This window comes from Drosophila obscura, unplaced genomic scaffold (genome assembly GCF_018151105.1).
Source record: "Drosophila obscura isolate BZ-5 IFL unplaced genomic scaffold, ASM1815110v1 contig_179, whole genome shotgun sequence".
Classification (NCBI taxonomy): Eukaryota; Metazoa; Arthropoda; class Insecta; order Diptera; family Drosophilidae; genus Drosophila; species Drosophila obscura.
Genome location: NW_024542766.1, coordinates 3165079 through 3179146, shown reverse-complemented (window position 1 = coordinate 3179146; position 14068 = coordinate 3165079). Strand labels below are relative to the sequence as shown.

The 14068-nt window shown below is 44.8% G+C and overlaps 4 protein-coding genes across 4 annotated transcripts; 2 read left to right on the top strand and 2 right to left on the bottom strand.

Moving 5' to 3' along the window:
- Nucleotides 1-540: 540 nt before the first annotated feature.
- Nucleotides 541-1253, bottom strand: LOC111072011 (C-type lectin 37Da-like). Its single transcript, XM_022363588.2, has 2 exons — nucleotides 1128-1253; nucleotides 541-1033 (listed from the first exon to the last, which is right to left on the bottom strand). The coding sequence occupies exons 1-2, from the start codon at nucleotides 1213-1215 to the stop codon at nucleotides 609-611; spliced, it is 513 nt and encodes a 170-aa protein (XP_022219280.1). The 5' UTR covers nucleotides 1216-1253; the 3' UTR covers nucleotides 541-608.
- A 1223-nt stretch (nucleotides 1254-2476) lies between these two features.
- LOC111081934 (kinesin-like protein KIN-4A) lies at nucleotides 2477-5366 on the top strand. Its single transcript, XM_041592404.1, has 3 exons — nucleotides 2477-2635; nucleotides 2699-4997; nucleotides 5090-5366. Exons 1-3 carry the CDS (start codon nucleotides 2477-2479, stop codon nucleotides 5194-5196), a joined length of 2565 nt encoding a protein of 854 aa, XP_041448338.1. The 3' UTR covers nucleotides 5197-5366.
- Nucleotides 5367-5448: 82 nt separating this feature from the next.
- Nucleotides 5449-7287, bottom strand: LOC121403953 (microfibril-associated glycoprotein 4-like). The gene is made up of 2 exons (XM_041592403.1): nucleotides 6488-7287; nucleotides 5449-6424 (listed from the first exon to the last, which is right to left on the bottom strand). Exons 1-2 carry the CDS (start codon nucleotides 7285-7287, stop codon nucleotides 6265-6267), a joined length of 960 nt encoding a protein of 319 aa, XP_041448337.1. The 3' UTR covers nucleotides 5449-6264.
- A 2683-nt stretch (nucleotides 7288-9970) lies between these two features.
- Nucleotides 9971-13940, top strand: LOC111071977 (eukaryotic translation elongation factor 2). Its single transcript, XM_022363539.2, has 5 exons — nucleotides 9971-10075; nucleotides 10731-10945; nucleotides 11023-11550; nucleotides 11888-12584; nucleotides 12658-13940. Exons 1-5 carry the CDS (start codon nucleotides 10073-10075, stop codon nucleotides 13747-13749), a joined length of 2535 nt encoding a protein of 844 aa, XP_022219231.2. The 5' UTR covers nucleotides 9971-10072; the 3' UTR covers nucleotides 13750-13940.
- The last annotated feature ends 128 nt before the right edge of the window (nucleotides 13941-14068 follow it).

Sequence of the window (14068 nt, the reverse complement as noted above, 5' to 3'; positions counted from 1 at the left end):
AGGAAATATTTTTCTAAAGAAGAACCAATCTATTCCAATAAATAAATCTAAAATAATAAAAATATAAAAAATTAAATAGTGAATTTTTTACTATATATTCTGCTACATGGCAACTACACAGAGGTAAAAATCACAAAGGCGACAGCTGACGAGAAAATCGACTAATCTGTGGTGAATAGGCGCGCCACCACCTACAAAAAACAGCCGACAGAGGCCGTTTTAATATTATTTAATATTTAATGCATTTGAGTTTGACTTTTTCGATCTAATCTCGACATTCTGTAATATTTATTAAAAAAAAAAAAACGATGAACCAAGACTACGAAAGGGCCAGTATAGAAATATAAATAATATAATATAAATATAAAATCGCAAATAAAGCGCAGTAGCTATGTTTAGGTACACCTGGAACACCTAACCGTTCATGCCAGTTTAAACCAATTCAAAATTAATCAGTGAGACAATTCACTTTGACTGAATTCATGCTTATCGGGCAGTTCCATAAGATCCCCAGATTACTTATTTATGATAACTTTCCTGTAGAATATTGCTCTCATTGCGTAGCACTATATATTGTACATACATATACATACATGAGTCTGTAGAGTTTACCATATAAAAGACACTTCCTTCGGCAGTGGAACTTCACAGATATATAGCTCAACGCTATCGCACTGTCTATCGTTTATGGCAGTGCCTCCTGTCCCCTTATATATTAATATATCGCATCTCTCGTTGCCGCCGGCATCATTTGGCTCTCCGGGATACCAAACGTCGTCAGCCAGGGGCTCAGCATTTGAGAACCAGACATGCATGCCCTTCACAGCCAAATCAGTCCCAGAAGTCCAGTATTGCCTCAAACTGTACTCAATAGGTATATACGCATCCATTGCGTCCAGCTCCTCACGGGTCTCGAAGCTGACCAGCTCGGCGCCCATTTTCCGACAAGCTATATACGCCTGATACCAGTTCGCTCTTTTATTATTCTCAATGTAATAGTAGCCATTGCCGATCTTCACGAACGGGTAAACATCTAAAAAAAGTATGTTTAGGCAGTCAGAGAATCACTTGCAAATACTTACATATATACATATGTATTTATGTACATACATATGTGTGTATATTACCATCTCCAATAATTGGTGTTACTTTATACGCCCAACATAGGGAAAGAAAGCCCAAGCAGGCGAAGACGCCAGTGTATCTCAGAAGCATTTCGACAAGGCTCAGATGATTCTTTTCTAAGGTTTAGCCTTTTATAGCCCAACAGACAAACGCATCTTATCACGAAAATCATTTATATTGGTATATTGGAAATTACGATTAAATAGAGCTATAGTTCCGAAATTGCAACACAAACATTGCAATCTGTGGCCAATATTTGATTGTTTTGATTAAAAATCAACATTCACTCTGATATCAGTTACCGCAAACAAAAGATAATAACGATAAATAAATAAATAATAAATATTTGCTCTACTGCTGCACCACTGACTATGATCTATGTATTTAAGTCTACTATTTGGCTGCGCAACCAAACAATACGAGTACATAAAAGATTCATTCTCAATATTAATGCTCGATTTAAAGGTAATGCATAAATTCTGTTTAGAATTGGTATTCTTTATTATCATATAATAAACGATGCTGTCTTTGGCTGTGCTGCCTGACAAATATATATCGCTTTGCCCAACTACATTGTCCATCATTCAATCCAGCGTATTGCGTTCTATCCATCTCCTTTCGTCGCAGTGCTCATCACCAGCATTTTGATACCAGATATCCAATGCTACAGCGAACCAAACATGATTGTCAGTGGCTCCTAAAAAACATCTCTGACTTTTTTCGATCTAATCACGACATTCTGTAATATTTATTATTCACTAAAAACGATGAACCAATACTACGAAAGCGCCAGCCTAGAAAAAGTGGCCACGCACATAAAAGATGAGTCCATCCCCTGGGGATCTTCAGTCATCGGAATTAGCTACGACAAAGGGGTCCTTATTGCAGCCGACACCTGTGTCCATTATGGATCGATCCCTCAGTTCCAGAATATGGATCGAGAGGCGGCGACTTTGGCGGCATACAAAAGTACAAGTGCACGATTGACGCACAGGAGTTGGAGTTGAAAATCCACGTATCTGCGAGGCAATGCTGAATTAGTTTTTGATTGTATTTAGGTTTCCACAATGCTTTACTTACGAAATATTAAAAGTGTTGTATGGAGTGTGTGTATAATGTGTAGTCTGTGGAAAGTTTTCTGTTTCTGTTCCGACGCCCAGCGACAGGTTTCGAATGGCCAGATCTGATCGGATCGGATAGCCTACTAAAAATGTTCCACAGGCACAATCGAAGCAGGCGACTCATCTGTTTGAAAGAAGCCCAGCAAAGGTTAGTTTTAGTTTTGACAATGTACTCATCCTTGCTTTAATTGTTACTCGTCGTGAATTTTGCTGCCTAGGTTGAGCCGAACATGTCCCAAAACAATTCAAAAAACATGCAGAATGGCGACGATTCCGCCTCTGCCTCTGCCTCTGTGGCTGTGGTTGTGCGCGTACGGCCAATGGCCAAGGCGGAGGTGAAACGTGGATGCAGCGTTGCGGTGGAGCGAGCAACGGACGGATCGCCCCAGGTCTCGGTGAATCGCAATAGATGGTTCAAGTTTAACCATGTTTTCGATCACACTGACACGCAGAAGGACATTTTCGAGACCTGTGTCCGGGGTAAGGTGAAGAAATTGCTCGATGGCTACAACGTGACCATCCTGGCCTACGGACAGACCGGCTCGGGCAAGACCTACACCATGGACACGGCCTGCAGTGGTGTGCCCGACGACAATATGGGCGTGATCCCGAGGGCAGTGGACACCATTTTCCAGGACATTGGACTGCTGAAGGATGAATACGATTTCAGTGTGAGCTGCTCTTTCGTGGAGCTGTACCTGGAGCAATCGTTCGATCTGTTTTCGCCCCGAAAGAGTCCCGTCAAAATGCACGAGTCGGAGAACCGAATTCTGATGCCTGGCCTGACCCAGCTGCAGGTTGGCTCCGCCCAGGAGGTAACCAAACATCTGATATGGGGCTCTGCCAAGCGCACAACTGCATCTACGGCGATGAGCAAGAAGTCTTCCCGATCCCACGCAATATTCACAATTACCATTGTGGCCACCAAGTTGGCTGGCGAAGGAGCCAACTCCGTGACGACGTCCAGGTTCAACCTGGTGGATCTGGCCGGCTCGGAGCGCTGCACCAAGACCTTGACGAGGGGCGACCGGTTCAAGGAGGGCGTCAACATAAACAAGAGTCTGCTGGCCCTTGGCAACGTGCTCAACGCTTTGGGCTCCAGCAGAACTCCGGCTGGACACGTGTCCTACCGACAGTCGAAGCTGACGCGCTTCCTGCAGGAGTCGCTGGGCGGCAACTCCATCACCTTGATGATTGCCTGCGTCAGTTGCTCCGACTATAATGTGGCAGAGACCCTTAGCACCCTGCGCTATGCGAATCGAACTCTCCAAATTAAAAATAAGCCGGTGATCAACATGATTTCGCTTTTGGACGAGTTCAGCATTCAGCAGCAGCGCAGTGAGCTGCAGGCCACCGGAGAGTCCGAGCCAAAGAGTTCCACCGAAACCGACATTTCGGCAGCGACTGAAGACCAACAGAGTGGTGGTGGTGGTGGTGGTGGTGGTGGTGGTGGGGATGATGATGGTATTGTCGAGACCCTCATGGAGCAGGCTGATGAGATAAAGCTGGCGTATCACGATCTGCAGCTGAACGACGGTCGCGGGGACGAGGTGCCAGAGATGCTCCACTTCCAGCCGGAGCAGATCACCAGCGAGCAGTTGCAACTGATCGACAATCTGCGCAGCCATAACCAGAGTCTAGAGCAGAAGCAACTGCTGTACGACTTTGTCTGCTGCAACTACTCTGAGCGAGATGGCGACGACGAGGAAGCTGGCGCAGATCTCTTGGCCAAGGGTGGCGCTCTGCTCAATCAGCTGACCAGCATGAAGATGCAGGACACCTCGGCCGAGGCACGAGCCAAACAGTTGCAACTGCTGCAGGCACAGATCACCAAGCATCTCACACTGGCCAACGAGCTGATGATGCGCAAGGAGGACCGCAAAAGTTTGAGTGAACTTAACGCCGAAATCAAATCCATAAATGAATCAAAATGGAAGATTATCCAGCAGTACCGCCAGTTGAAGATGGCGAGCAATATGCAGCTGCTCCAGGTGGAGAGCAAGGACCCTCAGACGGAGAGCACAGCGAAGGGAAAGACTAAGAGCAAGGCGGCAAAGAAGGGAAAGAAGACGAGAAAGTGCGAGGAGGCCCTGGCCACCAACAAGCGGCCCAGCCAGCCATCGACTCAGAGCCAAGTGAAGGCCATTGAAGACCAAAGGGACGCTTCCAACTGGATCGATAACGAGTTGAATGTCATCCTCGCCCTGGTGGATGCTGAGCACAACATGAAGGATCGGCAGGCGATTGCCAACGAATACAATTTCGTCAAAGAAAAGTTGTTAAGCGCGGACATGGACGAGGCTAAGAAGCCCAGATGGCTGGGCCAGATCGAGGAGGAGCACGAAATGCGCAACGCCCAGATGGACGTTTTGCAGCAGAAGGCGAGCATCAAAGACTTGGACAGTCGCCTGCGGGGCTTCACTTCACTGAACATCTACGAGTTGGGAGAAATCCACCAGAAGACGCTCAATGCTCTCGTCCTGCAGCGGCGCCAGCAAGCGGTCTGTAAAAACGAGCAGCAGAATCTGGACGCCGAGCAGAGGTGCCTGCTACAAGAGAAGGATCAACAGATCAAAGCCCTGACCGAGCAACTGTTCCATGCCCATGAACATCAGGAAGAGCTGGCGCAGAAGCTGAGCCTCCTGCTACGCTCCCACGAAGCCCCCCAACTGATGGACGGACATTGCAATGAACAGTCCGATGAGAGCAGAGGCACAAGCCAAAAGAACGAAGAGTTCTGTCAGCCCACAGGCAAGTACCAGGCTCCAGGCTCCAATTCAACCGAATCTTGAGTTTTTAACTTAAAATTTCCTTTTTTTCCGATTGAAATTGTTCCCGTGTAGAAAGCGAGAAGCAGGCCAGCAGCAGAACCGGCAAAAAGGGTTCAGAAGAATTACCACTCGCCACATCGGCAATCGAGGATCAAGGCGGCACCAGCACCCCTTCATAGAAACACTGAACAGGCGAAATCGATCTTCAAGGAACCATTCTCTTGGCATACATTTCTTTCTGTCAGAGCTGCCCATCGTTTGCTTCTTGTCTGTCCTTTAGACCCCGCGTGGTGTCTGCCTCCGCCCGATCTTCCTCCTCAAAGAAGACTCTTCGACAACCTCATATATTGATTTGGATTTGGGCTATTTTTCGTAAATATATTTTGTTACCAACCGGAACAAGAGGTGGGTGTTTTAATCACAACACAGAAATTGAATTGCCAAAATTATTTTATGCATTCCATTAAACCCCTCGTAAGTACACGCAAATAATTTTGTTGTTTAGTGGACGGCTTTTTTTTAATTAGTATATCGTTATTATCTTTGTGTGTCGTGGTTAATTGCAAACATTTGGAGCTCGTTAATTTTAGCCGCGACTCCGCAGGTTTTTCATACCGGGAATTCCGTAATTTTGAGGATCCAATTACATCCAATTACAATTGCAAAGCAAGTCCAAGCAGTCGAAGAATCCAGTGTATATCTGAGACATTTTGAAAGTACTGTGAGTTTGATTTCGGAATATATGTATATATACATTTTGATGTTTGTTTTTCGTAATTAACTTTTAAACTCCAAATGTGGTTCAGAAATTTCTCTCTCTCTCTCTTATGTTTCTGTAAATGGAGCGCGTTTTATATTTTTGTTAATTGCATTTGACATTGGAAATTTGGGAAGCCAACTGTGATTGTTAAAGCCTTATTATTAAAGCCTCGGTAGATGTAATGTAATGTAATAATAGTTTCTACTGACGAATGTGTAATAAAATAAGGTTCAACTGCTGTTAAATGCTGAAACGATTCTAGTTTCGGCTGTTAATTGGAAATCATTTTTCTCAGTTTTAATATTCAGCTTAATATTACCAGCTAGCTAGGGCTGCAAAATGTTGATCCATTTCGTTGGCAGGTATTGACAGATATTGTCCCAACGACAGTGCTGTTTTTTTTTTATTATTTAATTGTACAAATTTTAGAATTTAATTTGTAGAGGTATATTCGTCTTTCAGCATTAACTTAACTATTAAAATATCATTAAAAAGAGACCTTTTTTTTTAACGGCTTAGGTCTTATCATCATTTGAGAAAATGTAAGCGAGATCGTGTAGTCATAGTTCTTCCAAGTACCCCAAAAAATGCCGTAATATTGACAGGCAGTTATTTTACCATCGTCATAATATTTTCCATTGAGGGAACTGTAACAATAAGAAAATTAATACGATAAATTCGTCTGAATTCACATTCACAAATATGAGTACCTTCGAGAGCAATTCTTAAACCACCAACCACCTGCATGAGCAATGGCGCAATTGCCTTTCTCTGACATGTCATTATCCCGGTCCAATGTGGTAAACTTCATGTCTAGATTGTAACTAAATGAGTCTCCGGCTGTTCCTGAATACTCTCCCAGCGATTTCAGTTTGTAGTCTTCATTTTCGCTTCCTACTTTGAAATCATCGTATCGAGCATAGCTGGTGGTTCCATTCACATCTCTAAGTTGGATGTACAGCTCGTGAGGATGGGCCAGGGTCATTAGATGGATTGTTTCCAGTCCCAGGAAGAAACTTCCCCGTTCATCTCCAAATCCATTTTTGTAATCCGTCCAGTTGCGATTAAAGTCAACACTTCCGTTGATACGCCGTTGAATGACCGTCCATCGAGACGAATCGAAGGGACTTTCAAACTGCTCCATTCCCTTGACCTTCATCTCAAAAACGCTATTTGGACTATTGAGACACGAAATCATCTTCACATCCTCTCTGAGATTCTTGATTTCTTCGTCTTGATCGTCTTTCAGCTTGATTTGATCGTCTTTCTGCTTGATTTGTTCGTCTTTAACCTTGATTTGCTCGACATTGTTTTTTATTTCCGTCTCACTTTTTAGTAGCTGACTCTGCAAATTGTTAATGGTAAGCTCCAGTGAGTGTATTTTTTCGACTTTCATTTTATCATTGTCATCCGTTGCCTCTTTTAACTTGAGAAAATGATCGATGAATGGCTGGAGTACTGAGAAACAATATCCATGGCACTGCTCCGGGAAGCTAACATCCTGCGCCATTTCGTATCCACTGGCAAGGGAGGACATCCCCTGCAGAAACATCCAAAGGATAAGGACCAGAAACGTCGAGAACTTCATATTTCACTTGACTCTCGCACTGTCGATGCAAAACTGAACTGATTTCCAATTCAAGTCCCATTTATATATTTTTATTGTTATCACTTTGCTCATACGACATGCTTAATACAGTATACATATGTACAAGGGCGTAACCAGGATTTCGCGAAGGGGCGGCAGCCCTTTCACATGAAATCACTTAAACAACAAAAATGTCATTCAATTAAAATTGGTTTTTCTTACCAAAAACTATGCTTAATGGATGGGGGCAGCTTCATCCCTCCCAGCCTCTACCTGGGTACGCCCATGTACGCATATATTTAAATTTTAAACTAATTCTAATCTTTTCATATATTATGTATGTATCAAAATATGTATTTTTATATATGTATATATTTAAGTTGTTCGCCGCTTCCGGCATGGACTCGAATTATAATTAAATGGACCAAGGCCGGGTATGCTGAATATCTTATAGCTTTCGTTCTTTCATTTATGAAATTTCATTAAATGAAATTCCATATCACTGCCATTATTTCCATATCCTCAATTTAGAACAGCTACTATACAAGAATTCAGGGAACTTATCCGTCATAGAATCAATTGCCTAGCAAGAGTATCTGAAAGTTGTTAAAGTTATTCGCTTTCTTCATTTTAATCGGTATTTGCTGAAATGTCTGGAATTGTGACCCGGACTTTAGCCTCTTTAATGGTGCTATTTTTCCCCGAACATCTTATATAGAATTAATTTATTTCAATATTTATTAGATTTCTTGGAAATCTAATTACCGCCGCATAGAAACAACAATGAAATTTTATGTTTCAAGGCCGATGCTTGGGCTCTTGTGCCTTGTGCAAATCCATTTTACTGTATACCGCTTGGCTGCAAGCCAATAATCTTTGATGATTTATGTTGAGAATCATTTGTTGTCCTGTTTTCTCACAGCGTATTTTTTTTTCTCATTTTCTCTCCTAAGAAATGTACCATTTTAATGTGTTTAAAAATCAGAATTTAATTGTTTAAACCATTAGTTTCTAGAATGGGGTTCAGTCTATCTCTAATATTCATACAAGCGAAACAAGTGTCCGGAATGCCACCGAATACCCATTAAAATGTTGATAATACGAGCAGACACAAACACCAAAGATCACCAATTTTGATCCCTTCTTTGGGTTTTTCCCAACATATTCGTACAACTTGACAAACAAAATAATTACATTTTTGATTGCACATCAAAGAAGCCATACCAATGGCTATGACGCCTCTAACTTATAATAAATTCATCCAAATTGTTTATAGAATAAAAAATGAGTGACTTGGAAGTTCATTATTATTTATATATTAATCGTATGCATATTTTTAAGTTGCAAATGTGTAGTGTAGTTAGCGTGTAGGTACCATGCAAAACTTGCCATGCCAGACTTTGCCATAAAAATACCATTTTCAAATGACCGCCAATTTCCATTTAGCGCACAAAAAATACTGACATTTTTCGCTCTCAATTCATGGTGGGTTTTTAAAAAATTGTTCTCTTTTCCGAGGTTCTGAAAACTAGCCAATCCTGAACAAAATTCATTGAGGAATTGAATTATTTTTTTAGAGCTGAGAGGGCCAACTATCTAGTAATATTAAACTGAATATCAAAATTGACGAATTTCATGTCACAAAATATAATGGTATGGCAGCTCGCAGCAAGTACGAATTGCACGAGTCTGGCAACGCCACAAAAACGTATCAAAATATCGATACTATCGATAGTGGCTCACAAATTAATGAGTCTGGAGAGCGTTTCAAAATTTGCTCTCTTTTCAGAGGTGAAGAGAGCGCTTTCGTGGTGACTTTTCGTGGTGTGAGACATGTATCTTACGGGAACGCGTATGGAATGACGCAACAATGAATCAAGATACATTTGATTTGTATGGGAAAAAATTCAGCAGCATGTAGAAATGAAGAGGCAGCATTGTTGTGCAACTTTGGCACGGAATGAGCAACAATTTGCATACCTTGCGAAAATTGATATTATGGACTTGAGATATTGTTTGTAATTTCAGGCTCCAATTAATGCCGAAAGTAGTCAGTCTCTTTTTTAAAGAGATCAACGAAATTTTGTAGCTCACGGGTTCCAATAATAGGTATCAGAATTCGGGATAAATGTATATATAAAACACAAACATGTGCATTAATAGGTAAAAAACATGTCAATCTAGGATAAAATCATAAATAATGTTTCAATGGAGCTTGGAACAAAACATTTAACATCAATTAAAAGAAATACGGTATACAAAAGTTCATACGCATAGAAGAAACTTGGTTGACCAGCAACACTGACGTCACATTTAGTCAACAATAACGTTTTTTGCTTTGGCCGTTTTTGCTTGAACCTTTTTATGTAAACAATGCAATAAGAAGGACTTCTCAAAACTAACCAATCTTGTAGAAAATGTATGTATCTATCGGATAAAATGATATGTTTAGAGCTGAGAGGGCCAACCAGCTAGTAATATTAAACGGAATACCAAAATCGAGGAATATCAACGTTGAATGTCTTGAAAAAAACAATCGATACTGTCATGATAGTCTCAAATCCATCGATAGTAGAGGATATCGATACTATCGATAGTGCCCTCCTTGGCTTGACACCTCTAGTTCTCCGTCTTTCCTGTCGATTCGCCGGTGCAGGCGTGTAGTGTTTTTAAAGTTGGTCCACGAGAAAATCTCTAAACATCCAAAATGGTAGGTGGAAATAATGGATAATAATTGCAGCAAATGGCGCAGGATAATGTGCATGCGTCTTGTGTGGGGATATTTTTGATGTGCCGTCGGGGAAAATGCGTGAGAATGGACGTGGAAAAGTGCAGACGTGACAGCCAGCAGTTACCTGGCCCTATGGCTATGGCTATGGCTATGTGCATGTGTGTGTGTGTGTGTGTCTGGTGAAATGCAAGACAAAGAAATAGCTCAAGTGGACGGACGGCCAAGAATGACGTATGCAGTTTGCTATTGAAAATTTAAACGAAATAGAGAATGCATGTGTGTGAGTGTGTGAAAGTTGTGAAATATCTTTGCACCAAGGAATGAAATACCTGTTCTAATTATATAGCCAATGCATACACTATAGATATGTGTACACGTACATACCAATGTGTGTGTGGGATGTGATTTCTGTAAATAGTCGACGCAAGTGGTTTCTGTTCTTATCTAACCTCAAAGTCCATGGCATGATTGCGGATTCTGCATGCTTGTGTGTGTGTGTGTGTTTTAAGTTTTTGCTCTATTGCGGACGCCATTTTTAATAAATACATATGCAGTCGAAACTCCTCTAACCCTCACCTCTCTGTCTCTCTCTCTCTCCCCCCCTCTTCCAACACACAAAAATGTCTGTTTTTAGGTCAACTTCACCGTCGACGAAATCCGTGGCCTCATGGACAAGAAGCGTAACATCCGCAACATGTCCGTGATTGCCCACGTTGATCATGGTAAATCCACCTTGACCGATTCGCTCGTGTCCAAGGCTGGTATCATTGCTGGTGCCAAGGCCGGTGAGACCCGTTTCACCGACACCCGCAAGGATGAGCAGGAGCGTTGCATTACCATCAAGTCAACGTAAGCATTGGACAGAGCAAAGCCAGACACGGCGACACACCCAGTTTTCGAGACTAAAAATTTCGATGTATTTGCAGTGCCATCTCCATGTACTTCGAGGTTGAGGAGAAGGATCTGGTCTTCATCACCGCGCCCGATCAGCGTGAGAAGGAGTGCAAGGGTTTCTTGATCAATCTGATCGATTCACCCGGTCACGTTGATTTCTCCTCTGAGGTCACTGCCGCTCTCCGTGTCACCGATGGTGCCTTGGTCGTCGTCGATTGCGTCTCCGGTGTGTGCGTGCAGACCGAGACTGTGCTCCGTCAGGCCATCGCCGAGCGTATCAAGCCCATTCTGTTCATGAACAAGATGGACCGTGCCCTGTTGGAACTGCAGCTGGATGCTGAGGAGCTGTACCAGACCTTCCAGCGTATCGTTGAGAACGTGAACGTCATCATTGCCACCTACAACGATGATGGTGGCCCAATGGGTGAGGTGCGCGTGGATCCCTCCAAGGGATCCGTTGGTTTCGGTTCCGGTCTGCACGGCTGGGCCTTCACCCTCAAGCAGTTCTCCGAGATGTACTCCGAGAAGTTCAAGATCGATGTTGTCAAGCTAATGAACCGGTGAGTCATCCATCCATACATCCCTTGAGTCCTCCTTTGAAAAACGCTTCTAGCACAAAACGTGTGACGCTGAGCGTGCGGCATCTTGGAAGTGCCTCCGTATGGGGGCATCTTTTTTAGAGTCGAGCGTGCTGAGGGCGCTACAAGTGCTACAAAATATAGAAGTAGAGCAAATTACTTGGGAAGCTGTTGAAACGCTGGCTCGGGACCGCTTTCTCAATGTCCGAACGAGACATGCTAAGGCAGCGACCCTACATTCAACCGGCCCAACTCTCACATCTTGTGGACGAAAGGAAAGCTTGCTTCAATCTAACCGAAAACCATTTCTATCCGACAGTCTGTGGGGCGAGAACTTCTTCAACGCCAAGACCAAGAAATGGCAGAAGCAAAAGGAGGTCGACAACAAGCGCTCCTTCTGCATGTACATCCTGGACCCCATCTACAAGGTGTTCGATGCCATCATGAACTACAAGAAGGAGGAGATCGGCACGCTGCTCGAGAAGATCGGTGTGACCCTGAAGCACGAGGATAAGGACAAGGACGGCAAGGTTCTGCTGAAGACTGTGATGCGCACCTGGCTGCCAGCCGGTGAGGCTCTGCTTCAGATGATTGCCATCCACTTGCCCTCGCCCGTGGTTGCCCAGAAGTACCGTATGGAGATGCTGTACGAGGGTCCCTTCGACGATGAGGCCGCTATTGCCGTGAAGAACTGCGATCCCGATGGTCCACTCATGATGTACATCTCCAAGATGGTGCCGACCTCCGATAAGGGACGTTTCTACGCCTTCGGACGTGTGTTCTCCGGCAAGGTCGCCACCGGCCAGAAGTGCCGCATCATGGGCCCCAACTACACTCCCGGCAAGAAGGAGGATCTGTACGAGAAGGCCATCCAGCGCACCATCCTGATGATGGGTCGTTATGTTGAGGCCATCGAGGATGTGCCCTCTGGCAACATCTGCGGTCTGGTCGGTGTCGATCAGTTCCTGGTCAAGACCGGTACCATCACCACCTTCAAGGATGCCCACAACATGAAGGTAAACGGCACACGGCACCCCGCCAATTAATAAAAAAAAATATAGGTGCTAATCCAGTTCTCCCCTCGCACAGGTCATGAAGTTCTCCGTGTCGCCTGTCGTGCGCGTGGCTGTTGAGCCCAAGAACCCCGCCGATCTGCCCAAGCTGGTGGAGGGTCTGAAGCGTCTGGCCAAGTCCGATCCTATGGTGCAGTGCATCATTGAGGAGTCTGGCGAGCACATCATTGCCGGTGCCGGTGAGCTGCATTTGGAGATTTGCCTTAAGGATCTGGAGGAGGATCATGCTTGCATCCCCCTGAAGAAGTCCGACCCCGTTGTGTCTTACCGCGAGACTGTCAATGACGAGTCCGACCAGATGTGTCTGTCCAAGTCGCCCAACAAGCACAACCGTCTGCTGATGAAGGCTCTTCCCATGCCCGACGGTCTGCCCGAGGACATTGACAACGGTGACGTGAGCTCCAAGGACGACTTCAAGGTTCGTGCCCGTTATCTGGCCGAGAAGTACGACTACGATATCACTGAGGCCCGTAAGATCTGGTGCTTCGGTCCCGACGGCACTGGCCCCAACTTCATCCTGGATTGCACCAAGTCCGTGCAGTACCTCAATGAAATCAAGGATTCCGTGGTCGCTGGCTTCCAGTGGGCCTCGAAGGAGGGTATCCTGTCCGACGAGAACATGCGCGGTGTCCGCTTCAACATCTATGATGTGACCCTGCACGCTGACGCCATCCATCGCGGTGGTGGCCAGATCATTCCAACCACCCGTCGTTGCCTGTACGCCGCCGCCATCACAGCCGGTCCCCGTCTGATGGAGCCCGTGTACCTGTGCGAGATTCAGTGCCCCGAGGTCGCCGTCGGCGGCATCTACGGTGTGCTGAACAGACGTCGTGGCCATGTGTTCGAGGAGAACCAGGTGGTCGGCACCCCCATGTTCGTTGTCAAGGCATACCTGCCCGTCAACGAGTCGTTCGGCTTCACCGCCGATCTGCGCTCCAACACCGGAGGACAGGCCTTCCCCCAGTGCGTGTTCGACCATTGGCAGGTGCTGCCCGGTGACCCGACCGAGCCAGCCAGCAAACCCTACCAGATTGTCCAGGATACCCGCAAGCGCAAGGGTCTCAAGGAGGGTCTTCCCGATCTTTCCCAGTACCTCGACAAATTGTAAGCTGCTGCTGCTGCTACCACAACCACCATCCCCCCCACAGCAACAACAACGTGCGGCTGCTGGCTGAGAGCATGAGGCATGAGGAGAAGGAACAAAGCGAGCGAGCGTCCACCCAACTAAGCAACTCCCTACAACATCGACGTCGCTGCGGCCGCTGCCAGCGTTTTAAATAAAGTGAAACAACAACCACATTTAAAGAAATTTTGATTATTAATTGTATAACAGTAAACACACAACACCATAATAAATCACGTAAATGATTATATCTTTAAGTTTATATAAAACAAAAAATACAAATGGTGTGGTCGAAACGAAAATA

What these genes read in the sequence shown, in the direction of transcription:
- LOC111072011 (XM_022363588.2), bottom strand. Translation starts at nt 1,215, where the DNA reads ATGCTTCTGAGATACACTGGCGTCTTCGCCTGCTTGGGCTTTCTTTCC. An exon ending in AACACCAATTATTGGAGATG is followed by an intron (nt 1,034 to 1,127) that starts GTAATATACACA and finishes TACTTTTTTTAG; the next exon opens with ATGTTTACCCGTTCGTGAAG.
- LOC111081934 (XM_041592404.1), top strand. Translation starts at nt 2,477, where the DNA reads ATGTCCCAAAACAATTCAAAAAACATGCAGAATGGCGACGATTCCGCC. An exon ending in CAACGGACGGATCGCCCCAG is followed by an intron (nt 2,636 to 2,698) that starts GTCTCGGTGAAT and finishes ACTGACACGCAG; the next exon opens with AAGGACATTTTCGAGACCTG. An exon ending in AGAGTTCTGTCAGCCCACAG is followed by an intron (nt 4,998 to 5,089) that starts GCAAGTACCAGG and finishes GTTCCCGTGTAG; the next exon opens with AAAGCGAGAAGCAGGCCAGC.
- LOC121403953 (XM_041592403.1), bottom strand. Translation starts at nt 7,287, where the DNA reads ATGGCGCAGGATGTTAGCTTCCCGGAGCAGTGCCATGGATATTGTTTC. An exon ending in TTTAAGAATTGCTCTCGAAG is followed by an intron (nt 6,425 to 6,487) that starts GTACTCATATTT and finishes TTATTGTTACAG; the next exon opens with TTCCCTCAATGGAAAATATT.
- LOC111071977 (XM_022363539.2), top strand. An exon ending in TGCATTACCATCAAGTCAAC is followed by an intron (nt 10,946 to 11,022) that starts GTAAGCATTGGA and finishes ATGTATTTGCAG; the next exon opens with TGCCATCTCCATGTACTTCG. An exon ending in GTTGTCAAGCTAATGAACCG is followed by an intron (nt 11,551 to 11,887) that starts GTGAGTCATCCA and finishes TCTATCCGACAG; the next exon opens with TCTGTGGGGCGAGAACTTCT.